This window comes from Vigna angularis, chromosome 3 (assembly GCF_016808095.1).
Source record: "Vigna angularis cultivar LongXiaoDou No.4 chromosome 3, ASM1680809v1, whole genome shotgun sequence".
In the NCBI taxonomy this organism is placed as follows: domain Eukaryota; kingdom Viridiplantae; phylum Streptophyta; class Magnoliopsida; order Fabales; family Fabaceae; genus Vigna; species Vigna angularis.
In genome coordinates, this window is record NC_068972.1 from 4,205,664 (window position 1) to 4,230,654 (window position 24,991).

A 24,991-nucleotide genomic window follows, 5' to 3' on the forward strand; every position below is an offset into this window, starting at 1 on the left:
AACTTGTAAGATTTTCATGAGATACAGGAGCAATATTTCAACACAAGCTTCTCCGACTACATATGCAAATTAAAAGTTCAATGCTGTCGAAAACTAATGTTATTAGACATAATCTTATTAGAATTATTAGATATAATTCTGTCTAAAAAATAACGAAATATTTCATTTATGATGTTAGGTTGAGTTTTTATCTTTTCAAATAGAAAAACAAAATGTAAACTTAAACGGTTTAAGTTAAACTTCTGTTATATGATATTTGACACCTGTGTGGCCCAGGAAATATGGTTACTAAAAAGAACATCCTATTTGTATTTGCTTTTCTTATTCATATTCACTTAATTTTTTTTCTTTTTCTGTCAAATTTGATCTTCAAGCTGATAATGATCACTGCATTTGATGTTATAAGTCAAAGTTAAATTATGTGAATTGGTTCTTAGTCAGTAAATGTCTCAATTGCTGTGCATGGACAACTGGGTAAAATTAATGTTAATGAAAATAATCAATTATTGTTTGAATTAATCTATCCATTTCTCTTCTCTTTTCTTCATAATGCTAACTCAATCAATGTTTAACTTGAACAGGGACCATACTACTGTGGAGTTGGTGCTGATAAAGCTTATGGTCGTGATATTGTTGATGCACATTACAAAGCTTGTGTTTATGCAGAAATTAACATTAGTGGCATCAATGGAGAGGTTATGCCAGTCCAGGTACAATCAGAAATTTAAATATTTAAAGTGTAGTGACTGATAATAGCGTTATCAAAGCATTTCCATGGTGTGATTTAATGAACAAACTTACCTTTTTTTTGGAAAACTGGAGATGAAGTGTGGGCTGCTCGCTACATTTTGGAGGTAATACAAAGTTTCACTATTTTTTTATTATTAAGGATCACATATGATGAACATGATTGATGAAAATCATTGAAAACATTGATTAAATGTTGTTATGCTACATAGGATTACAGAGTTGGCAGGAGCTGTTGTTTCATTAGCTCCCAAGCCTATTCCGGTTAGATATTTTCATGTAAAACTTGTTGATAACTTGGTAGAAAGATTGAATCATATAATAAAAGAATGATTGATCTTAATTGTATCATTAATTTATTTCAATACTTTGACTTTATTGTTTCATGGTTGTGGTATTAGAAAGATTGGAATGGAGCTGGGACACACAAATTAGAGGTAATATACGAATCTGGATTTTTTACCATGTTTTTTATGTTATTTTTATGTTATATCTTCAAAATATATTAATATATCAAAATCAGTATACTTTTAAAGATATAGTAGAAGAACAACACCACAAATTTAACAAAGAATTTGGACTCGTAATATATAAGCAGGTTATATATTTGAGTTATTATTGTTTGAAATGTATGATTTTCTGAGAGATACTACAGCAACAAGTCCATGAGAGAAGAGGGTGGTTATGAGGTGATTAAGAAGGCCATTGAAAAGCTTGGATTGAGACACAGAGCACATTGCAGCATATGGAAAAGGTAATGAGAGACTAACCGGAAGACATGAAATTGCAGACATCAATACCTTCTCTTGGGTAAGTCATCGTCTTTTGGTATCTTATGATGTTTTTTGAGATTAGATTTTAATAGGGTAACATTTTTTTTTTCTGAAGGGTGTGGCAAACCATGGAAGCTCAGTTAGAGTTGGAAGAGACACAGAAACAAGGGAAAGGTTACTTTGAGGACGGAAGGCCTGCTTCTAACATGGATCCTTATGTTGTCACCTCCATGATTGCATAGACCACCATCCTCTGAAAACCATGAGCACATGTTTAGACCACTCAAAGTTGTGTTTTCAACACCATTTGATCCACAATTTAGTTATGTCTCAAGGATTTGTTGTTTTCTGAGGTCTTTTAAGCCTCACTGTGTCCTCTGTATGGTTGACAATGACTTCACCATTAATAACAGAATTGATTCTTGAGTTCACCCTTTAGACTTGTATTCTTATATTACATAGTTATTTTATTCTAACAAATTTAGTGAGGTAAAAAACATTAGATCAATTACAATATTCTTATCAAAACGCCATTAGCCTTTCAGCTATATAGATGAACTGGACATGGTACATAAAAAAATTAAACAAGATTAAATTTGTATATTGAATTAAAAATATAATTTTTCTTTTTACCCCCTAGTGGATCCTGGACTTGGAATGAATGGATAACTTGTGTCAAAAAGCTCAATAGAATATGCCATAACAAAGTTTGGTAATAAAATTTGAAGTTTATTTGTGGAACATGATACGCCAAATGTATGCATAAATGAACTGTTTGCTCTGCTACACAATTTTATTTTGTTCATATGTGCAGGAAATTATTAAATGAACTTACCTACATTCCAAGAATTTAGTGAATGAGTATTGTGACTAGTTTTAAGTCTATGCAACAGATTTGACAATGTTTATACACAACATGTGAATTGAAGTGATAAAACACTATCAGATATATAGGACAGCAACATATATGCAATCATAATATATCTAAGCCATATATGCAAGAAGCATAAAAAAAACATATATAGAATATATATGGGACAGTAACACAGCAGACTATTTCACACTTTCATGAAGTCCCAGTCTCCCAGGGTCTATCAGGGGACAATTATAGCAGCCAATTTCAAAGTTCTTATGCAGATTATAATCCCACAAAGAACTGTATCTTTAAAATGCCACCTTTTACTGCTTGTTATGATACAATGTTAATTTAATTGCAGTTTTCATACGAAACTATCAATTTGGAGGCACCTCATAACTTAATAAAGTGATAACAACTCAACTATTTTGTAATCACACACACACACACACGAAGGATGGTGTGATACTGTAGAATTTGTTGAAGAAGTTCAGGGTAAAATATTCAGAAGACAGGATGCTGCAGCAAACACCAGAAAGAGTCATGGCATATGCTACAACTTGATAACAAAATATCCAAAATTTCAATTACATTGATTTACCGGTGGGCCCTCTTTCAATGGATTGAAGCTTATTTACACAATTTAAAACTTGTAATTAGTTATATCAATATCAATAAGGTAATATAGTATGATAGTACACTTCCTCAATTACGTTAAGTGGTAGAGAACCTCTAGAAAGTTAAATGAACTTGGAAAAAAAAAACCATTAGAATTTATAGAGGGAGGTCAGGGTTTTGGTCTTGACAGACAATGCAATGCTAAAAAACAAAAAACAAAAAAAAAAACACAGAAGTTCTATAGTAGTGAAAATGTAGAGCACAGAATAAAAAATCTTCAACTCTTCACATCCAATATGTAGCAAGACAAGCATCAATTGCAGAAAGGTCACACTTCTTCATCAAACAGATACAACATATAACCATTCAAGTAGGTTATGTAGCAATACATAAATGTAACTTAATACAGACACGAGGTTTCACCTTTTATCATGTCAAGAAGCCTCTAAATATCATTTCACGAATAAATGTCTCTGCCTTATCAGTCTCATCCTTTTCAAAGAGAGCTCTAATCATTATTTCAAAAGTTATTGCATTAGGTAAGCAACCATTGTCTTCCATTTTGAACCATAAGGTGAATGCTTCATCAAGCAAACCCTTTTTACAAAAACCATTGATCATAGTACTATAACTACATACATCTAATCAGTATCCTTTAATTAAAAGATCTTGAAAGGTCTCTTGTGCCTTCTCAAGTCTTCCCCCTTTGCACATTCGATCAAAAAGTATGTTCCAGGTGTACATATTAGGCTGAATTCCCTTTTCCATCATTGTCTTGAATAATTCAAATGCCTTGTCTAGATGATAATTTTTGCATAAAACATGGATCAAGCAATTATAAGTGATTACATCTAGTTGTTGATTCTATCCTGCATCTCATCAATAAGATCCCAAACATAACTTATTCTCCCAGATTTGCATAAACCATCTATAAGAGCAGTTTAAGTCACTGTATTAGGAACCATGTTCCTCTTATGGCATTTCCTGAAAGAGATTCATACCCTCACCCACTCTTTTACTCTTACATAATCCAATAATCATGATATTGTAACTGTAAACTTATGAGTTACTCCAATTTGGGTCATAACATTAAATATGTGTTTAGCACTTTTCACCTCAATAAGTAAGGAATATCCATCCATTAAGATGCTAAAGGTGACAATATCAGGTTTCACAAAAGCTTTTACCATCACACCTAGCACAGTCTTAGCTTCTTTTAACTTTCCTTCCTTACATAAAGCATTCATCATTATACTATATATAAAAACATTAGGCATGATGTTATTTGATATCATTTTAATAATCAAATCATAAGTCTGTTTTGCAAGTTTATCTTTGAACAGAGAGGCAATGACAGTGGAGTACATTACCACATCAGACTTACATAATCCACCTTCTATTAGTCTGAGCAACTTGACGGCAGCTTCGGTTTCTCTTACCTTGCACAAGCCATTGATCAAAATCCCGTAAGTAATCTCGTCAAATCGAAATCTTTGTGCTACTGCCTTGTCATGAAAGGTGAGAGCTTTCTCAACCTCACTATTAAGACGGAGACCTTTCATGAGGGTACTTAAGGTTATGACATCTGGATGATAACCCAGTTTGAGAATTTTGGCAAATACAGAGAAAGAGAAGGGCATTTGACCTAAGTGGCAGAAACAATTCATGACTATGTTCAGAATCACAAGATTAATTTGAATGTCCTTGAACTCCATTTGCTTAAAAAGGGAAATAGTTGTAGAATAGTGTTTCCCCCTTGCAAGAGATCCCAATATCTGTCCAAATTGGTAGATGGGAGGTACAGGGCGCATATGAAACATGCGATGAAATTGGGAGACAACATCGTGAACATTGTCATGGTCAAGTGAAGGAGACTGAGAGTGATAGTGTAAATGAAAGGAAGAGAAGGAAGAAGGGATCGAAAGAAAAGGAGAAAACTTGGAAACTGAATAAGAAAGACAGAAGCTTAACTTTGTTGGTGAGAGTGACATTGTTAGGTTAACACTAAAGATGAAGAGGAGTTCAATGCTGTGGGGAAACAAAAGATTGGGTGTTAGTATTTCTCTAAAAACACATAAATGGAATTGAATTTTCTGTTGCTAGTGGCTTCCCTCAATCCTTCATCATGTACTATTTTTTAAAATTTTGTGCATTGTCTAGGATTCATACTTATTTTTATATATTTATAATAAATAGTTTTAGTTTATGAACTATATTATAATTAAAATATATAAAAAGATGTTTTTAAGAATATATTTTATATTTGTAATTGATAATTTATATTATGATATAAAGTTACTTTTAAATTAAACTAAAATTGATAGTCAACCAAGAAATTATATATACTGATAGACAAAATAGATGAATAAATTATTATTGAATTAAATATTCACTAAATGAAAAAGAAAATTTAAAACAAAATCAGCCTGTAAAGAACTCTAAAAGAAACTGAAACTATGAAATATAACTCTAAGTAATCGTGTAACTGGAAATCTATCTAAAGTGTATATAAGTTCTGAAGCAAACCTTTATACACCGAAATGAAAAAATAAAATGGGTAAAAAATGGCTAGAGCAAGTAACAAAAATAATCTGCATCCACATGAATATCAGCACTATTACAATACAAATGATAACTTTACCTGTGATAACAAAGTCTTAAATGAATAATAATAATCAATAATATAATTATTATAACAACGTTTATAAAACTTCATTAATTAGAAGAACAAATTTAGAATTTACCTGTGATAAAGGGATGATGTTCTTTTAGTTCCAACCTCATAATTAAACTAAACCTTATATTCAAACTAAACCACTTTACTTGCGTGTACCCAATTCTTTTCCATGGAAGTATATGCGCGTATATGCTCTTCATAGAGCTTTTAATAGAATTACACACTAACCTCACAACCCGCCAATTTTCCAACAAATATTTGAGGAAAAATCTCAAGTAACAAAGAATAATAGTTTATGGAACAAGTTATTTCAAATTCTACCACAAGATAGATTTCAACAATGTATCGATTTCCTGCAAAATTTATGTTGATATAGTCATAGCCACTTCCCTGGAATCTTCTATTTCTTTCCCACTTGCATTTGCAAAGCCCTGTACATAAAAGGAAAATAAAAATCATCAAAATTCATTCCACGACCCATAAACTAATGGACAAAAATAAATGTAGACTTTATCTTTTTGTTCACTCTATTCTCACAATCAAACCACTTCAAATGTTCATCATCCTAACCACCACCAGCACATATCCTCGGATCTCTTTGTTGCTTCATTGAAGAAGAAAATTTCAAAGATCTGTCACTACGAAACACCTCAGCTAAATGTGTCTCTCCCTCTGCAAATTGTACAAACCTTGACAACCCCAACTCACATATCCATTGCAACCCAGATCAAACTTTCAAGATACAAATTACACGTAGTTGCGAATCATGTCTCTCTCTGTTGCAAATCTGAAACCATTAGTATCCAAGAGCATAATTGCGTGCGTTACCTAAAAAATTAAAACTAGACCAGAAAATTTTTAAATTCAAATAGTTTCAGCAATGACCAAAGTGAACGATGGTTAGGTGTGACATATCTAGTTTCCTGTCTATGCTGTTTTGGTCTGAAAGTATAAAACCATTATAAGAGATGAATTTGAAACTACTTTCTGTACCAATTGTAATTAAAATCGATATATAAAATTTTATTATTTATTACAAAAATGTTAGTGTATCAACTTTTTATACTGATTACAATTAAAATTGATATAATTTTTTGTTTATTTATTACAAAAATATAACCATATCATTTTCTATACCGATTATAACTATAATCCGTATAAATAATTTTTTTATTTATTACGAAGACGTTATAATGCTTACTTTCTATACTTGATATATTATAAGTAATATACATAATCGTTATAAATGTCTTTTTCACTAATATTTATTTCTTACTCTAATTTGAAATATATAAAATTATAATTTTTATCTAGGAGATGAGAATAAATTTTTTTGATATTAAATATGTGATAATATTAAGTTTTTTTGTAATTTTTTTTATAATTTTATAAAAATTAATTAATTGATAGTAAAATAGTACGAAATCAAGTATCAGTATAAAGATATATCCGTTATCTAGTAAAAATGAGAATGAGACCAAAATTTAATAGTTGAATTTACAATTAAGATGAAAAAAATATTTTCTTTTTAGGATAAGTATGAAATAAATAAACACTTTCCTATCCTGTCTTGTTATCATCACTAATATGGACACTCACAAAAATACTAATGTTTTAAATTATTTTAGTTTTTAATTTAAAATAATAATACGTATGATTGTATTATTAAAATAATGAAATCGTTTTTAAAATTTATATTTGGTTGCCGGGTTTGAAACGAAACACGTTTAATTTTTTATTTATTTTGATGTGAAGTAGAAACAGAACTCTCTCAATTCAAAAGGGACCTTAATGTTTAGTAGGTGATATTGATCTCGATAGGTTTCCAAAAACCATATATTTGACATAGTTGACTGACTAGAGGAAGACTTAAGTTAACCATATATAGTTCAAATTAAATGCAGACGCTGATTTAGTCGGTCCATTTCCATGTCCCACACTCCATAGTTTTAATTTTGTTTTGTTTTTGTGGTGAATGAAATAAAAGAATAAACTCTAAAATTAGTGAAACAATGGTTGACTTGTCAGAAATTAACAGTCTTCCATTCACATCTCTTGGTACTGAAAAGTGTGGTGCTTTTTCCGAACAAGTGTTCCAAACTTTTTTTTTCCAGTTAAGAAAACTGCACCAGATATAACTTTAATATAGATTTTCAATGGTCAAGCGAGCATTATAAGCTTTCCTTTGGTGAATTTTCCTATTTTTCCTTTTAAATTTATTCATCTATTATAATATAAGAAAAATATGTTAGAAATTTATTTTATAATTTATATTTATTAATATATACAGAAAATTCTTTTCAAACACAAATTAAATAAATTGTTAATACATATTAAACAAGTTTGTTGATACACTTATTAAATGAATTTTGGAATAAACATTAAAAAAGTATGTTCATTCATTAGATAAGTACAATGAAAAACATTAGACAAGTTTAGCAATAGATATTAGACAAGTCTGTCCATACATGCAAAATGTATTTGATGAGTCATTTCATACATTGAAAAGATAAGTTTGAGAATATACATTAGACAAATATGTCCCACGAGTCTTATAATACACATTAGACAAATTTGTTTATACATTAATTAGACAAGTCTAACAATATACATTAAACGAGTCTAATAATATACATTAAACAAGTTTATTCATACACATATTCGATGAGTCTATTAATACACATTAGACGACTTTATCCTTTATTTGATTAAACGAGTTTTACAATACGCATTAAAGTGGTTTTTTCATATACAAAATAGATAAATCTAACTATACACATTACATGAGTTTATCCATATACTAATTAGACAAGTGTAACAAAATATAATTTTATCAATACAATAATAAGAGAAGTCCAACCATACATATCAGTCCAACAATACTTTATATATATTTTTTATATCTTTTATATTTTTAAACCGTCTATTCTATATTTTTCACATGCTTTATGATATGATTGACTTTTTAAACCTATAAAACAATTATGATGTTGATTTTACTTAAAACTTAATTATTAATTTAAAAACTTATGTAAGGCTTGGATCAGAATTCAGAACAGAAGAAGTGGAAGACTACAATGGCCTCTGTTTCTTTCACCCTCTTTTCCTTTCTCCGTTTTCTCTGTGTCATCGTAATCATATCACAGAGCAGAGCCCAAACACCCTGTGATAACAGCAAAGGAAACTACACAATAAACAGCACCTATCACAATAACCTCAACACCCTTTTATCCAGCTTCTCTTCCCACACACAAATCAACTATGGTTTCTACAATCTCTTATATGGCCAAGGGGAGGACCAAGTATTCGCCATTGGGCTCTGCAGAGGCGATCTTAAACCCGATGAGTGCCTTAAATCTCTCAATGATTCCAGAGTGTCTCTGGCAGCGAGTTGTCCAAACCAGAAGGAGGCCATTACGTGGACGGTAGAGTGCATGTTGCGGTACACTAACCGCTCCATATTTGGCGTTATGGAAAACCAACCTACGAATGATAACTACTACGGTTTAAATGTAACGGGTTCGGTGGCAGAATTCAATGCAGCGCTGGAGAGCTTGATGAGGAATCTAACACGCATAGCTGCATCTGGTGACTCTCGCCTTAAGTATGCCACTGGCAGTACTCCTGCTCCAAATTTTCGAACCATATACGGTCAGGCACAGTGTACTCCTGATCTGTCATCCGAAGATTGCACCAAGTGCTTGGATGAAGCTGTCTCAAAAATCCCAGATTGCTGTAGTGGGAAGGCTGGAGGCAATGTTGTAAAACCCAGTTGTAGAATTAGATTTGACCCTTATATCTTCTATGGACCTACGCTGAAACTAGACCCAGATGCGCCACCATCCTCTTCCACCAGCAATACTTCTTCATCACGAGGTATCTCTTATGTTTTACTCAAATTGTTCACGTCATAATAATTACAACTTTTGTTAGTGATTTTGAATTTAAGGTGACCTTAAGTATGTGCTTATTAATCTTAATCCATGGACTGAGTATTGTGGTCGGTGCAGCAAAGAGCAACACAGCACGGACTATCATCGCCGTAGTAGTGCCAGTTGCTTGTGTTGTTTTTCTGCTCGCTCTTCTCTGCATCTATTTAAGCCTAAGGAAGCAAAGAAAAAAAATTGAATGTAAGTCTAACTTGGATTTGCCATCATTTGTTATAAAAATTCGTCTTACAATTTAATGGAGCAGTAATCTAGCACAAATCATATCTGAATGATTTTAATTAAAAATCATTGATCCGATATAGTATCAACTTGACCATATTTCTTCTGGGTTTTTATTGTGAAATTTTATCTCTCGATGCTATTTTTAACTGTACTCAATGGTCACATCTGAACAACTCAAATCTCACTCGAGTCCCTATGTTTATGAAGTTGAAAGAGAAGAAGAAAGTGATGAAGATGAAGTCGCATTTATTGAGTCATTGCAATACAACTTCAACACCATACGTGTTGCTACAAATGAATTCGCTGATTCTAATAAACTTGGACAGGGCGGGTTTGGAGCTGTTTACAAAGTAAGACTTCACCTTTCGTTCAGATAAATAACACCTCTTCATCAAAATATGTTATATCCAGTAATTTGGCCTAGGTTGATTTACTATCCTTGAATCGTGTATCTTCAGGGTCAGCTTTCCAATGGGCAAGAGATTGCTGTCAAAAGATTGTCAAGAGATTCTGGGCAAGGGGATTTGGAATTTAAGAATGAAGTGCAATTAGTGGCCAAGCTTCAGCATCGAAATTTAGTTAGGCTACTTGGCTTCGGCCTGGAAGGAAGAGAAAGGCTACTTGTCTATGAATTTGTTCCTAATAAAAGTCTTGATTACTTCATATTTGGTAAGTTCAACAACTGCATAATTTTATTGTTTCTCTTACGTAGTACTGCTTCAAGTCATAATAAAAGCCTTCATAATCATATTTGATAGATCTAAATGATTGCATAATTAGAATGTCGCTCTAAATTTCAGTTCTCGTCTGAGACAAGACAAAATCCTAATTACTGATATAGCGTTAAAACTCGTGACTTATACGCAGATCCAACCATGAAACCTCAATTGGACTGGCAAATGCCCTACAAAATCATTAAAGGTATTGCTCGAGGCATTCTCTACCTTCACGAAGATTCTAGACTACGGATTATTGATAATGCAGATTTTTACCATTATTTAAGCATCAATTTAGTAGTAAAATCAACTCCTTTCTAACTTGTAACTTGTTTAATCCTCTTCTTTTGTCATGTTTTCTAAATAAATGTGTTTTAGGCTACATTGATGTATTATCATCACTAATCCCCTTATTTTGTAGCTAACATTATGCTTAGAAGAACCTCCACCAATGTATAGAGCTTAACCAGCCACAAAAGCAAATAAAACAAAAGAGAGAATTTTGAAATGCTGTGGCTGAGCGGCACAGTTTCTGTGCAGCTGAGCGCCACCCGACCAGACTGGTTGTAGCTGAACAACACCTGATCCGACTTGCTGCCGCTGAGCGGTACAGGTTCTGTGCAGCTGAGCGCCAGCTCCCTGGAATGTTGTCGCTGGCGTGCAGCTGAGCGCCAGCTCTCTGGAATGCTGCCGCTGGGGTGCAGCTGAGCGGTGACGCTGCTGATGTGTCAAAATTGCCTATTTATTGAAGTTGTCTCGAAGCATTTGGGGTCTTTGGTTCTTTGGAGGTGCAATTCACTCAGAGGAGAGCTTGGAGGGCTGCTAGGGTTCGTGGGAACACTCCCTTCTTCCTCTTGGGTTCTTCATCTTCTTCCATGGTCATTTTGTAAGCTTAAAGGCTCTCCATGGAAATGGAGAGCCAAACCCATCTTGTTGGGGTTAGTTGTAGCCATTGAATTCTTGTGTAATTGTTGAATGATTTGAATATATATATATGCCTTTTCTATCAATTGCTAGTATTCTTGTTTCCAATCTTAAAGCTTGCATGTAATGGGGACGTTCATGACTTGATTTTGGGGTTTTATGGATTATGGGGACGTAAGACGAAACCCGGAACTGAAATAGGAGTCCTTGTGGTTCATTGATTCTAGGGATGGAAGATGATTCACATGTTGTCTTAGATCCTAGCTCTTTAATGCGGGTTTGCTTGTTAGATTGTCCAAGGGATTGGAGTTTGATAAGGAAAACCTAGGCTCTTTCACCTAAGGGATTAGGGCTAGAGTGTTTTAGTGGATTGACTTTAGTAAATTGATAGAGAGGAGATGAAATTGGTTATACACAAGAGTGCATTGGTGAAAACTAACCTTAGCAATGCCATTTCATACCATTTCTAGTCTTTTCCATTTCCAAGTGTCTTCAATACCAAAGTCCAACCTTGTAATTATGTATGAATTTACATTTCTGCACTTGTTTGTAAATTGATGTTATGTTCTTGAGTCTATATGAGTTGTTAATCGCACAATTCTCTAGTATTACGAGTCTCTTGGGAAAACGATACCCGGTCTTACCAGTTTATTACTTGAACGATTCGGTGCACTTGCCGAGCCCAACAAGTTTTTGGACTAACAAGTTTTTGGCGCCGCTGCCGGGGATTTGGGGATTGAACCCGAGTCCTAGCAACGGCTAACAAGTTTTTGGGTCATCAATTATACATCGTGATCTTAAAGCAAGTAATATTCTCTTGGACGGAGAGATGAATCCAAAGATAGCAGATTTTGGTATGGCAAGATTAGTTTTAATGGATCAAACTCAAATAAATACGAGTAGAATTGTTGGAACTTAGTAAGTATTACAGCATTGCTTATCTTATACAAGACTTTAATTTCCATACACTATCAATGAGAAGTTTCAATTGTTCAACTTTTGAGTGATAGCGTAAAATACTTTTATAGCAATTGGAATTCAAAAATTAAGGCTTTGTTAAGAAAATCACTGACAAATAGATGAAAAAAATTTATACTTAGATGAGTCATAATACTTATGAGGTATGACTAAAATTCTCTCTTACTGGAATACAGTGGATATATGGCACCAGAATATGCATTGCATGGACAGTTTTCAGCGAAATCAGACGTCTTCAGTTTTGGTGTACTGATTCTTGAGATTGTAAGCGGCCAGAAAAACAGTGGAATCAATAATGGGGAGAATATGGAGGATCTGCTAAGCTTCGTAAGTCTTTTTTTGGTCACTCACTTCTTCTTTGCCGCCTAAATTATGGATTAGAAGATTACATGCTCCAAAACGTTAATGTAGAAGTGAATCCGTGATCTGATAACAAATTTTGCAGGCTTGGAGAAGCTGGAAGGAGGGGAAGGCTATAAATATTGTAGATCCATCACTCAACAGCAATTCACGGAATGAAATGCTGAGATGTATCCATATTGGTTTACTCTGTGTTCAAGAAAATTTAGTTGACAGACCAACCATGGCTAACATTGTACTGATGCTTAATAGCCATTCTCTGAGTCTCCCTATTCCTGCAGAACCTGCATTTTATATGAACAGTAGAACTAGAAGCTTTCCAGAGATGCAGTCATGGGACTATAATTCAAGGGAAAGAGGATCAAGTGAACCGATACTTAAATCAGCTCAAGAATCAGAAAATGAAGCTTCAATTACTGAGCTATACCCTCGCTAGATGTTGTTCATCAGAGTGGATCTTGTAGAAATCGAGCTGGGAGGTATACATAAATATATGTCTGGGATCTGGGAAATATACTCTTCATTATGTATATATATAAATTTTCTGGACAAACTATCCAGAATACACAAATACAAACACACTACATTAGTCTCTCAAACTCACAACATACAACTCACAACACACAACCCATTTTCACTCTTTCTTTCACACAATACACAAACATGGAGACTCTCTCCTTTCTCACTGCCCACCTTCTCCACGGTGCACACACTACAATTGTGTCACACGACCACACCTTCCTCTGTATTTTCTTTCTTCTCGGTGGTGGGTATTTTACAACCACTTCTTCAATCACTTTTATAAGTGAGTTGCACACAAAAATCCAAATAGTGGTTAGTGAAGTGGATGACTACTTTCGGTGTAGTGTGGTAGTTACAATCATCATAAACAAACAAATAAAACCGTGTGGACCCTTTTAAAGTTTACCCAACAAAACTCCCCTGTAAACTTTAAATTGGTCTTCTTACACTATATCCCATCATCTCGATTTTTTTCTTTTCTCCCAAATCTTCTGCTCCCTGTTCTCGATCTCTTCTCCTTGGATCATCTAGGTCTTGAGTGTTCTGAATTCCTCCTCTTCAAATCAAACTTTTCCCGAAGCATTCGATCTAGTGGCTCAAATCTCCGCTGCCGGTAAGCAATGGGACCCGTGCCTCATTCTTCTTGAAAGCAAATCATGTTCTTTCACCATAATAATAAAAAATGTATAAGGTGGTCTTTTCAAATGCTAGACTTCACGTGACCACTCTTCATTCTTTAATGAAAGAATTCTCCAAACATCAATAGTGCTTTGCTTTCCATATCACCATGTGTTGTCCACCTCTTTGTCCTTTTCCTCCAAAGTGGGCCACTTTTTTTTTATTACTTAAAGCACATATCTCCTCTAAAGTGAATTCTTTTTTTTTATTTTTTATATTTTTTCTTCCCCAAGGTCACGTCTGCACAAGGCACACCTCCATATTAATTTCCACTTGCTTCCAAAAACCATGGACCCACCTTTTTTGGACATGAGCAGTGTGCTCTCCTTCAATTTCCTCTGTTGCCCTCCAACGCTTCTCTTCAATCATCATTTGGCTCCGCCCATGCTTCCTGGATGCGTCACTTCCTCCTCAAGCTTTGCACATATATTCTCTCCAAGCTGCTCTGCTTCCACTGTTGCTGGATATGCAACCTCTGGACCGTATCAACTGCCCCTGCTTGACGCTGCTTCCTTCTTTTCCCTGCTGTCTGGTGGCTGCTGGAGCACGCTTTCTCTCTTCCTCCACACACTCACAATACCACTCTCTCCCTCTTGGTGGCTGCTTCAACACGTCCCATCTCTCTGTTTGCTGGACGCTGTTGCACACAGTTCTGCTGTTGCCTCCAACGACGCCGGGAAATACGACTTCACCGTTTCCTCGGCCGGCGACTCTCTAACGATCCATACTGGCGTCGACTCCTCCAGAATCACCGATACGTTCTCTATTTACTCCGTCGACAACGTTCTCCTTCCTCCGGAGGTTTTCGCTACGTCGTCGTCGCCCGCTCCGGCCCCGGAACCAGCTTGCTCGCCTTCTCCATCTTCGACACCAACTCCTGCGGAAACGCCTTCGCCACTTCCAGCGTCTCCTCCGGTTCCTGCGGGAGACACTCCAGCTGGCTCGCCTGTGGACGCGCCGTCATCTGCTCCGCCAGAGTCTTCCATCATTGCCGCCACCGGCACAGGTACCACGCACGCCAGCTTCTCCTCCGTCTCTCTCCGTACGCGCTGCCAGCTTCTGCTGGAACGCTTCTTCGTGGGCTGTGACCGTGTGCAACTCCAAAGCTGCTGTGTGCTTCCCAAGGTTGGACGTGAACCCGCTGGACGTCACAGTTCTCCTCTCTGCTTTCACGTTCCCGTGCACACCTCCAGCCCGTGACATGCTGCTACCTGTAGCTTGCTGGACCGAGTACTCCCACCTTTGCTGGACACCGTCTGAAGGCATCCTCCGTCCGTGGCTCTGATACCAATTTGTAGAAATTGAGCTGGGAGGTATACATAAATATATGGGATCTGGGAAATATATTCTTCATTATGTATATATATAAATTTTCTGGACAAACTATCCAGTTCACTGCCCACCTTCTCCACGGTGCACACACTACAATTGTGTCACACGACCACACCTTCCTCTGTATTTTCTTTCTTCTCGGTGGTGGGTATTTTACAACCACTTCTTCAATCACTTTTATAAGTGAGTTGCACACACAAATCTAAATAGTGGTTAGTGAAGTGGATGACTACTTTCGATGTAGTGTGGTAGTTACAATCATCATAAACAAATAAATAAAACCGTGTGGACTCTTTTAAAGTTTACCCAACAGATCTTTCATCATTCATTTTGCTTCTCTTAAACCAAAATACAATGTATTGGAAAGTGGAATAAAATGTGGGTGCAGTATCTTGTTTAAATATGTACACCACACGTACTTTCTCTAAACCGAGACTGAAACCTGTGATATGACATGAAGTGTGTGTTACTATTATTCTGCTCTCTCTCTACACTAACATTTCTGTTATATTAATGTAACTTTATAATTTCTATAATTAATATTTAAAATACTTATTCAATAACATTGCTCCCTCAAAACTTAACAACAATAAAAAATCATTAAAGAGCAGCTTATACAGCAAGCAACGAACATATGTGTTAAACAAATGTAGTAATTAGTAACATTGCTTTGAGATTCTTCTTAATCTCAATATATAAACCAAGGGGTGAAAATCTAGCGAGGATATGGGTCAGTAATTGAAGCCTCATTGATGGAATCTTGGTCTGATCTATTGGTGGATTCTCTTGATCTTGTCGTCCCTGAATTAATCTCCCATAACTGCATGTCTGCAAAGATTCCAGACATGGCATTCCCATAAAGTGCAGGTGCCACAGGTACTTGAAGACCGAAAGAATGACTATTCAGCATGGCTACAACGGAAGCCATGGTGGGTCTCGCAGCTGCATTGTCTTGAACACACAGTAACCCAATATGGACGCATCTCATTATTTCACTTTCTGAACCATTGTTTAATGTAGGATCTACAATATTTCTTGCTCTTCCTTCCCTCCAACTTCGCCATGCCTGCATGCATGCATCAATTTTTTCACTCACGTAAGCTTCTCAAATTTCATACTTCCAACGCTAAACAACATAAATGGAACAAAATTCCGACTTACAATATCGCGTAGATCTCCCGTTTCCTCTCCATGTTGAATGCTACTGATTTTCTGGCCACTTACAATCTCAAGAATCAATACACCAAAACTAAAAACATCTGACTTCTCTGAAAACTGTCCATGCAATGCATACTCAGGTGCCATATATCCACTGCATCAGAGTGGGGTATGAACAAACTTAGTTAAACAAAACCATTTTACAATCATCTTCGAATATATACCGCAGTTTTCAATTGCTAAACCTAAACATTATTAAGCTAAGTTTTACTACTTACTATGTCCCAACAACTCTCTGTGTATCTTCATGAGTTTGGTCCACAACAAATAACCTTGCCAAGCCAAAATCTGCTATCTTAGGGTTCATCTCTTCGTCTAAGAGAATGTTACCAGCTTTGAGATCACGATGGATAATGCGCAATCGAGAATCTTGATGGAGGTAGAGAATACCTCGAGCAGTACCTGCAATGATTTTGAATCGCCTATCCCAATCTAATTGTGCTCTCTTGGTTTCATCTAAATTTACACAGACAAGACATACTTATGTTAAGACTATGTAATTGAGCCAAGTATCAAGCCATAACAGAAATAGCAGAGGTATGGTCCAATTAACCAGACACTGAAATTTAACCTACCAAATATGAAGTAATCAAGGCTTTTATTTGGAACAAATTCATAGACAAGTAGCTTTTCTCTTCCTTCCAGACAGAAACCAAGTAGTCTAACTAAATTTCGGTGCTGAAGTTTGGCCACTAAAAGCACCTCATTCTTGAACTCTGCATCTCCTTGTCTAGAATTAGCTGACAACCTTTTGACGGCAATCTCTTGTCCATTAGGTAGCGTACCCTGAAAATATATCAGTAAGGAACGGTAAGTTGTCTGCAAGTAGCCTATGTATGTATACCATATTTTGAAGAAGTTATACCCTGTAAACAGCTCCAAATCCACCCTCTCCGAGTTTATTAGAATCAGAAAAGTCATTTGTAGCATCTCGTATCATGTTAAATCTGATTTGCAATGGCTCAGAAGCGTCAATTCCATCACCATCATCATCATCTAGTTCTTCTTGTTGAACTTCACATAGGGAATGGTTTTAAAATAGTAAGTTTCTGTTGCGTGATGCCAGAGCAATCATAAAATAACCTTTCTCCCAATGAACTTATAAAAAATTCAATGCAGTCTAAAAGTAACGTTGTAACTTTACAAGGAAAAACATGTTTTTGATACATATTTTTTTATAACATTTCAAAATATTGTAAAAGAATACGTGTTAATATGTCATTGCCCCAATTTTAAATGGTTACTGACTTCCCCTGCAGTTGACTGTTCCTAACAGCAATTGAGTAAAAGCATGTTTTGAATTAGTTATTTGATTTTTTTTTTCCAAAAACTGGGCTCTTTATCTCTCACACGATTTAATTTTAGGAATCACTCTTTTAACAAACTTGATATATCTATCTGCAAATATTTCGATCAAGTTATGATGTTAGATTGAGTTGTATGGTATTTAAATCGCTGCAATAACCATTACATAGTATTTAAACCAGTGGTTCCACTTACTTTCAAACTTTTTCCGTGGCTTCCTCGCTATTAAAAGAATGTAGATAAAAATAAGCACCGCGAAAACAATTACAACAACTGGTACTGTTACCGCTATGACGATGATAGTTGCGTTGCTCTTTCCTGCACAAATCAGAATCCTCAGAGGGACATTCCGCAGATAAATACCATATATAAAACATCAACAAATCCAATAACTAATTATTAAGGCCATCTCAACACGGTTTTTTTTATTGCATTGTATTAGACATAATTTAAAGGAAAAAGATATCTGAAAACACAGAGCAGTCTCAACTTCCATCCAACCCTTTTTTTTTTATGAGCAAAGAATTTATATATAACATAAATGAGATAATTTAACTAATTATACAATATTTACAATCAGTAATCTCATAAATATAGATTTAAAAACACGTAAAATAATAATAAATAAAGACACATAAGGGTATATTGTTAGTGTCTCACAAAATGAGGGATCTCGCTACCACCACGAGTATCAATATTTTTTTTATCTCCCACTAGTACTAGTTGTCTGTTAGCATTTGACGGTCTATTATTTTCACTCTCTCACTATTTATCGATTTTTTGGCTACCTAAGAGCATATTACTTTTTTCTGTCATATGAATATGGAAAACAAAACCAGACAATTATCGACCTTATTACCTAAAAGCTGTCTTAGTTAAGTACCATATTGGGTGATCTATATATACACGCTGTTTGACCAACTTAGTCAACATGTAGATATAAGTGTAAACACACCCGAAAACCACATTTAACCAAACTACTACACTAGAGGTGGTAGAAGAAAATGTTTAAATAAATTCTGTAACACAGATAAAAACTGTACATGCATGAGTTTAGTTCAGAAAGAGCAATAGAATTAATTAAGATAGTATAAGAAGCAGTACCCGTGGTGGAAGGAGGAGGAGATGGTGGTACAAATGCTGGATCTCCATAGAACTTGAAGGAGGTTTCGAACCTCATATTACAACTCGGTCTAACAACCCTACCACCTATCTTGTCTTTACAGCAATCTATTGGGATACGTTCAATGGACTGAGACAAGCAATCAGCGCACTCTGACTCTTCCAAGTCCGGTGTGCACTGAACTAGACCATATATGACCTTTGAACCTGATGATATACCATCTGCAGCATACTTAACACGAGAGTCACCTGATGCAGCTATGCCGCTTAGGTTACGTAGCAAGGTGTTGACATCTTCATTGAACTCATCCAAATCCGATGCATTTTTGTCATTGTTAGCATAAAAAGCTGGTCCAATTTCCATAAGGCCGAATATATTGCGGTCTGAGTAGCGCAACATACACTGCTCATCCTCGTACCAACCAATTGCTTCCTTTCGGTTTGGACAAAGTTCAGTGAGATTGGTCCTGGAACCGTTGAGGCATGTGCGGCAGTTCTCTGGCTCAACATCTCCTCTACACACCCCAATGGCGTACACTTTATCAGTGTTTTCGCCATTTGTGAAATTGTAGAAACCGTAATAGATTTCTTTATTGGAAACGAGAGTGGACAAAAGGGTGTTGAGGTTGGTGTGGTAGGTGCTGTTGGCCGTGTAGTATCCTCTATCGTTATCATGATCACAGAAGTAGTGGAAGTTTTGTGTAGTGTTGTCTGCTGTAACTTGAGATATAGAATTTGTTATCAGAAGACTAAAGAGAAAGTAAAGTAGCCTTGGCGAAAGCTGAGCCATGTTGGATTGTTGATTGTTTTGTGAGGAATAAGAAAAAAAATGGGATTTGAGGAACCTTTATCAGATAGAATAAGTTTAGTGATTAGGTCGATGAAACTTCCATAGTTACTAGCTTCTTCACGTATCATTGACGTTTTCAATTTCAGTTTGCCTTGTATTAGTCAAATGCAACAGTTTCCATGAAATTTCAACAATTGTTTAACTACAAGATCTCTAATTTTTTGAGCTAAATTAATCACCTTTTTTTGTCGTTTATATCCTTATTAATTTTAATTACTTTACCTAAATAAATTATAATATAAAAAGTTAATTATAAAATAACAAAATATTGATATTTTGTTAAAATAAAATAAAAAATATTATTTTTCTTATCTCTCCTAAACAATAGCAAACCACAATTAGAAAAAAGGGAAAACTTAATAAACCCAAATAATTATTAAAAATTTAATTAAAAGTTCTCAAATTTATCATAAATATAAAATTTAATTAAATTTTTTTATTTTTCTCTTTTAGCCGTGTTTATAATAATTTTTTTTAACAAACTCAACTTTGAAATTTCAGCTTTTAATTGACTTAAGGTGGTTTAAAAAAAGAAGAAAATCAAGGGTTGTGTTTTAGTATATTGAGTTCCATTTAAACTCTTCTTCCAATAAGAGTCGGGTAGAGCTAAAATGCCAATCCATGTTACCCAAAAATAATGTTTGTTTAAATTGGAGTGTATATCTTTTGTACTGCGGATTAGTTTTTAATTCGGCTCATTTAGAATTAGGCTCATCCGAATTGAATTCGTGGTGAGCTTGGTTGGCTCACCAACCCACCTAATTTAATTTAATTATTTATTATTTTGTTTTAATATTATTAGTTAACATTTTTTTATTATATTGTAGACGCGATAAAAAAATGTTTCAAGTGAGAAAAATATTATAGATTTATCTATTCAAGACTCTAATATTATAAATGATGGACAAGTGACACAAAAATTATCAATATTAAAAACTTATGCTTTTTGTGTTTATTTTTGGATTATGCATGAAATGTATGATATTTTTTTTTATTTTGAATTGTTTTTGGAGTTTAACATCATTTTAGAGTGAATTTATTTAGATTTTAATTAAAAAAATTTATATATTTTTTATTTTAAAAAACTTATAATTAAGTGAATCAGTAAGTCAATCCGTTTAACCCACCAACCCGTGGTGGGTTGGGCCGAGTTTTAATTTTTTTAGCTCACTAATAAGTGAACCGAGTTGGATTGACTCAAGTGACCAACTCATAGTAGATCAAGCCGAGTTATCCATTTTGAGAGCTATAATATTTTGTATTCACAATTAAAAGTTAAAAATGTCATTTTTTGGAATTCACATCAGATATGCTCAAGTCTTCGTGGTTAATTATGGGAGAATACCACATCTGGCCCATTTTGTAAGTGTTATATTAATATATATTACTTTTATAATGGTAGCATAGTATTTTGTGAATGCACTTCCACTGTATATTGGAAAACTTATGTTAATGTAGATAGTAGTATTGCACGAGTTTAAGGATATGTTTTCTACAAAAGAAATTATCTAAGATTAGGTTTTTAATTTGAAAAAAATGTTTTTTTAACAACTTTTTCTTTTTGTTAAGATAATTAAAATGTTTTGAGCTACTTCCAACTAAGTCACTGACTTGTAACACGTTATAGGCTTATATATAACAGTTGTCTATACTTGTGAGCTTAATTGTTAATATACCACTTTATATTTAGTATATTTTACCTTTTAATTTCTTTTTTTTTCTTTTACAGATACAAATATATTTTTTCTAATAATTGTATTATTCCTTAAAATGAAGTTTACAAAATTAAAAACAATAAAAGTTTACACACACAAAGGGGAAAGTTGTCTCCAAAGTTACAAATGAAGTTGCTGCAGCATATTTACGACCAGATTCTTCTGATGATGCAGCCATGTATGCTAAGTAGAAATACTTTCAAAACATTCCTCTCTCTCAAACAAAAACAGAAAAGGACACAACAAAACAACACAACAGTATGGACCAGACTATATCTGCAGAAGTACTTCCTGACGCATCGCGCTTATCTGCATAATAAACCAGAATAATCCAGTGACGTGAAATAAACATCTAAGGGATATTACATAATTAAAAAACGAACTATACATTTACACTATAATCGGTTAATTAAATTTTATAACAATAAAAGCTAACAGTGATTTGTTATTAAATAATAATTATTTTACGCTATTAATCATCATTAAACTTTTAGTAGAAGTGGAAATAAGCATAATTTGACAAGTACCTTCTGCGGAAGTGTTAGTAGTGGCCATAGAAGGTGGCGAAAAAGATGGTGATGGTGAGGGTGTGGGTGGTGGTGGTGGTGTATATGTTTGAGCCCCATAGAAGAGAGAGGAAGTTTCATATCTCAGATTGCAACTGGGTCTAACAATTCTAGTTCCTATTTTACTATCGCAACAATTTGGGACTTCATTGATGGACTGAAGCAAGCAGTTATCGCAGTCTGGTCCAGACAAATCAGGCGTGCACTGCACAAGCCCGTAAATGAATTTGTTATCTGGTCCAGTTGCATTTGCTGTAGCATATTTGGTACGAGAGTCTCCTGATGCAGCTTTGCTCCTCAACCCATCAAGCAAGTCCTTTACCACTTTATTGAACTCCTCCGCTTGCGTTGCATTAATTGAACTCCACGCAAAATACGCAGGTCCAGTTTCCATAAGACCCAATATTTTGCGGTCTGAGTAGCGCAACATGCACTTCTCATCCTCGTACCAACCAATTGCTTCCTTTCGATTTGGACAAAGCTGACTGAGATTGCCTCTGGAATGTTCAAGGCAGTTGCGGCATTCATATGGCTTAACGTCTCCTCTACACAGCCCAATGGCGTAGACTTGGTCAGTGTTTTCGCCCTTTGTGAGATTGTAGAAACCGTATTCGATATCTGTGTTGGAAGTTAGAGTGGTCAAAAGAGTGTTGAGGTTGGTCCCATAGGTGCTGTTGGCTGTGAAGTTTCCTCTATCGTTTGTATGATCGCAGAAGTAGTGGAAGTTTTGTGTATTGTTATCGGCACTGACTCCAGACATAAAAATTGTTACTAGGAGGAGACAGACACAGGAAAAATACCTTAATGTTAGCACAGCCATATTGATTGTCTTCTAGGATTCAGAAGTAATCAACAATAGGATGTTACTACCAATTTAGAGTCTTGTGAGATATGAATCAGCTTTTATTGGCATAGGATGTCAAGTGATTAATTGGCTGAGTCAAAATTCTGTGGTTGCTATAACACTATTTGGGTACCCAGTGTGAAATTTAGTTTTTCTTTTTTCCAAAAGCAAGACTCTTTCAATTTAGTGCGTAGAACCTTGATGTGAAGGGACCAATATTGGTCTTAACAGGTTTCCAATAGCAAATTCTTAAGCATTGTTGACTGACCCGAAGAGGACTTAATAATTCCACCTTTCTATTTTTGTTATTTCTTCAATTAAAATGTAAGTTGGATGATTTTATATACTTTACTGTTTGTACAGTTTTTTATTTTTTATTATGAAAAAGACACAAGATAGAGGAACTTTCCGTAAAGAATGAACACAGGAACGATATTGAAGGTATAGAAATGAGCGAGTTTCTATTTAATTTCTCAATTATCATTCCATGTTAATTAAAAGAGTGACATCCATTGATGGAATGCATAAAATAAAATAAAATAGCGTAATTTATAATGTATCTTCTTTGTTGGGTGTTGAGTAAGAAGACCGTCATGGTGTTTCGTGGAAATGTCATGGAAGGTCACAAGCAAAATCAAAATCTTGTCAATCGAAGAAGTTTAAATAAATAAAAGATCTTGCGTGATTGGTTACTGCTGTAGAAAAATTCATGAAGATCGATGAAAACGACGAGTTTCAGTTTACGTGTCTCAATTTTATATATTTTTTATTTGCTAAGAATTTTGACCATAACATTTTATTGGTTATTAAACAGATGCGCAGTTTGGATAACTCATTTCAAATTTATATGTTTTTCTCTGATATGCTTTTGTTTAATTGGTTTGCCAACTAAGTCAAATATAATATGTGAAGTAGATATATATTTTTCAATGAATTACATCCTTAAGAGAGGATTGTGTTTTTTAATTCTTTAGGCATATTTTATTTAACTTTTTCATGAAAAGTTATTTATTAGAAAAACTTAGTTTTGTTGACTGAGACTGAGGGAGACTCAGGTCAACCACTTCTACTTTTTGTTGTCCCTTTTCAAATAAAACGCGGTTTTGATGTTTCTTGTATCTTTCATTCAAATATTATCTATTTTAAGCAATCGTGTGTGTGGGAAATGTTCAAATATTAGATAGGTGATAGTCCGGTTTAAATATAAGTGATTTTTTATGTACATGAACAAAAATTATTAGGCCCAAAAGCCTATAAATTCAAAATTATATTGTATACTAACTCAATTCTCTTATTCAACTTTATACTTATATTCTATTTTTTTATGAATATTCCCTCATTTTCAACAATTCTGGGTTCTTAAAAGTACTACCTTTTCTATGTCAAGAGAGTCATGCTCCTCTTCGATAATAACACACTTATTCGTATGACGACTAATGAAATAGAGATCATATTACTCGAGTTTTACAAATGAATCATGTAATACGTGATTAATAAGGCACCTCACTCTTTACTCCTTATTCATGTTAACAAATTAAGCTTTTGTGAATAATTTATTCACGTATTTTATATGTATTTTATGCAATCAAACATTATAATTTATATATTATATATTTTATTTTTCATATCTAAGTCTTAAATTCTGCTATCAAAACAATTATTATCTATTAACCAATAAATTTTTAACCCTTGCAGTATAGCAGAGACAAAATATTCAAACAAATTAACTATTCATAAAACAACTCATTTAATTTAATTTAATTTAAATTTATCTAACAAAACTTTATTGTAAACTTAAATATTTTTTCCATCATTTATTCCACTTAGCTTTTTGTAATTATTGAATAACATAACTTTGTAAATATATCTACAACTGGTTTACGACTTCCTATTTACACTGTCTCTATAATGTCTTCTTTGACATGCTCTTAAATGAAATAAAATGTACATCAATGTAATTGTTCTTCTCATAGTTGACCGAGTTCTTTGTAACCTAAGTTGCTAACTTGTTATCTACT

The 24,991-nt window shown here is 34.3% G+C and overlaps 4 protein-coding genes and 1 pseudogene across 6 annotated transcripts; 3 read left to right on the plus strand and 2 right to left on the minus strand.

Moving 5' to 3' along the window:
* Positions 1–444: 444 nt before the first annotated feature.
* LOC108324788 (glutamine synthetase PR-2-like) lies at positions 445–2,918 on the plus strand (annotated as a pseudogene).
* A 696-nt stretch (positions 2,919–3,614) lies between these two features.
* Positions 3,615–5,110, minus strand: LOC108325273 (putative pentatricopeptide repeat-containing protein At1g12700, mitochondrial). Its single transcript, XM_017558318.2, has one exon. The coding sequence runs from the start codon at positions 4,983–4,985 to the stop codon at positions 4,032–4,034; it is 954 nt and encodes a 317-aa protein (XP_017413807.1). The 5' UTR covers positions 4,986–5,110; the 3' UTR covers positions 3,615–4,031.
* A 3,529-nt stretch (positions 5,111–8,639) lies between these two features.
* On the plus strand, positions 8,640–11,569 carry LOC108326004 (cysteine-rich receptor-like protein kinase 26). 3 transcript variants are annotated; one of them, XM_017559204.2, is made up of 6 exons: positions 8,640–9,547; positions 9,682–9,801; positions 10,051–10,193; positions 10,302–10,512; positions 10,711–10,764; positions 10,981–11,569. In XM_017559204.2, exons 1-6 carry the CDS (start codon positions 8,749–8,751, stop codon positions 11,016–11,018), a joined length of 1,365 nt encoding a protein of 454 aa, XP_017414693.2. In that variant the 5' UTR covers positions 8,640–8,748; the 3' UTR covers positions 11,019–11,569. The 3 variants fall into 3 exon arrangements, with proteins under 3 accessions (XP_017414693.2, XP_052730279.1, XP_052730281.1); XM_052874319.1 differs by having other exon boundaries at positions 10,711–11,569; XM_052874321.1 differs by lacking the exon at positions 9,682–9,801 and having other exon boundaries at positions 10,711–11,569.
* Positions 11,570–12,644: 1,075 nt separating this feature from the next.
* LOC128195726 (cysteine-rich receptor-like protein kinase 29) lies at positions 12,645–13,257 on the plus strand. Its single transcript, XM_052874080.1, has 2 exons — positions 12,645–12,788; positions 12,907–13,257. Exons 1-2 carry the CDS (start codon positions 12,645–12,647, stop codon positions 13,255–13,257), a joined length of 495 nt encoding a protein of 164 aa, XP_052730040.1.
* Positions 13,258–15,798: 2,541 nt separating this feature from the next.
* On the minus strand, positions 15,799–23,178 carry LOC108324787 (cysteine-rich receptor-like protein kinase 29). The gene is made up of 7 exons (XM_052874322.1): positions 22,091–23,178; positions 18,072–18,194; positions 17,437–17,585; positions 17,147–17,357; positions 16,790–17,027; positions 16,515–16,665; positions 15,799–16,419 (listed from the first exon to the last, which is right to left on the minus strand). Exons 1-7 carry the CDS (start codon positions 22,947–22,949, stop codon positions 16,069–16,071), a joined length of 2,082 nt encoding a protein of 693 aa, XP_052730282.1. The 5' UTR covers positions 22,950–23,178; the 3' UTR covers positions 15,799–16,068.
* Positions 23,179–24,991: the final 1,813 nt, after the last annotated feature.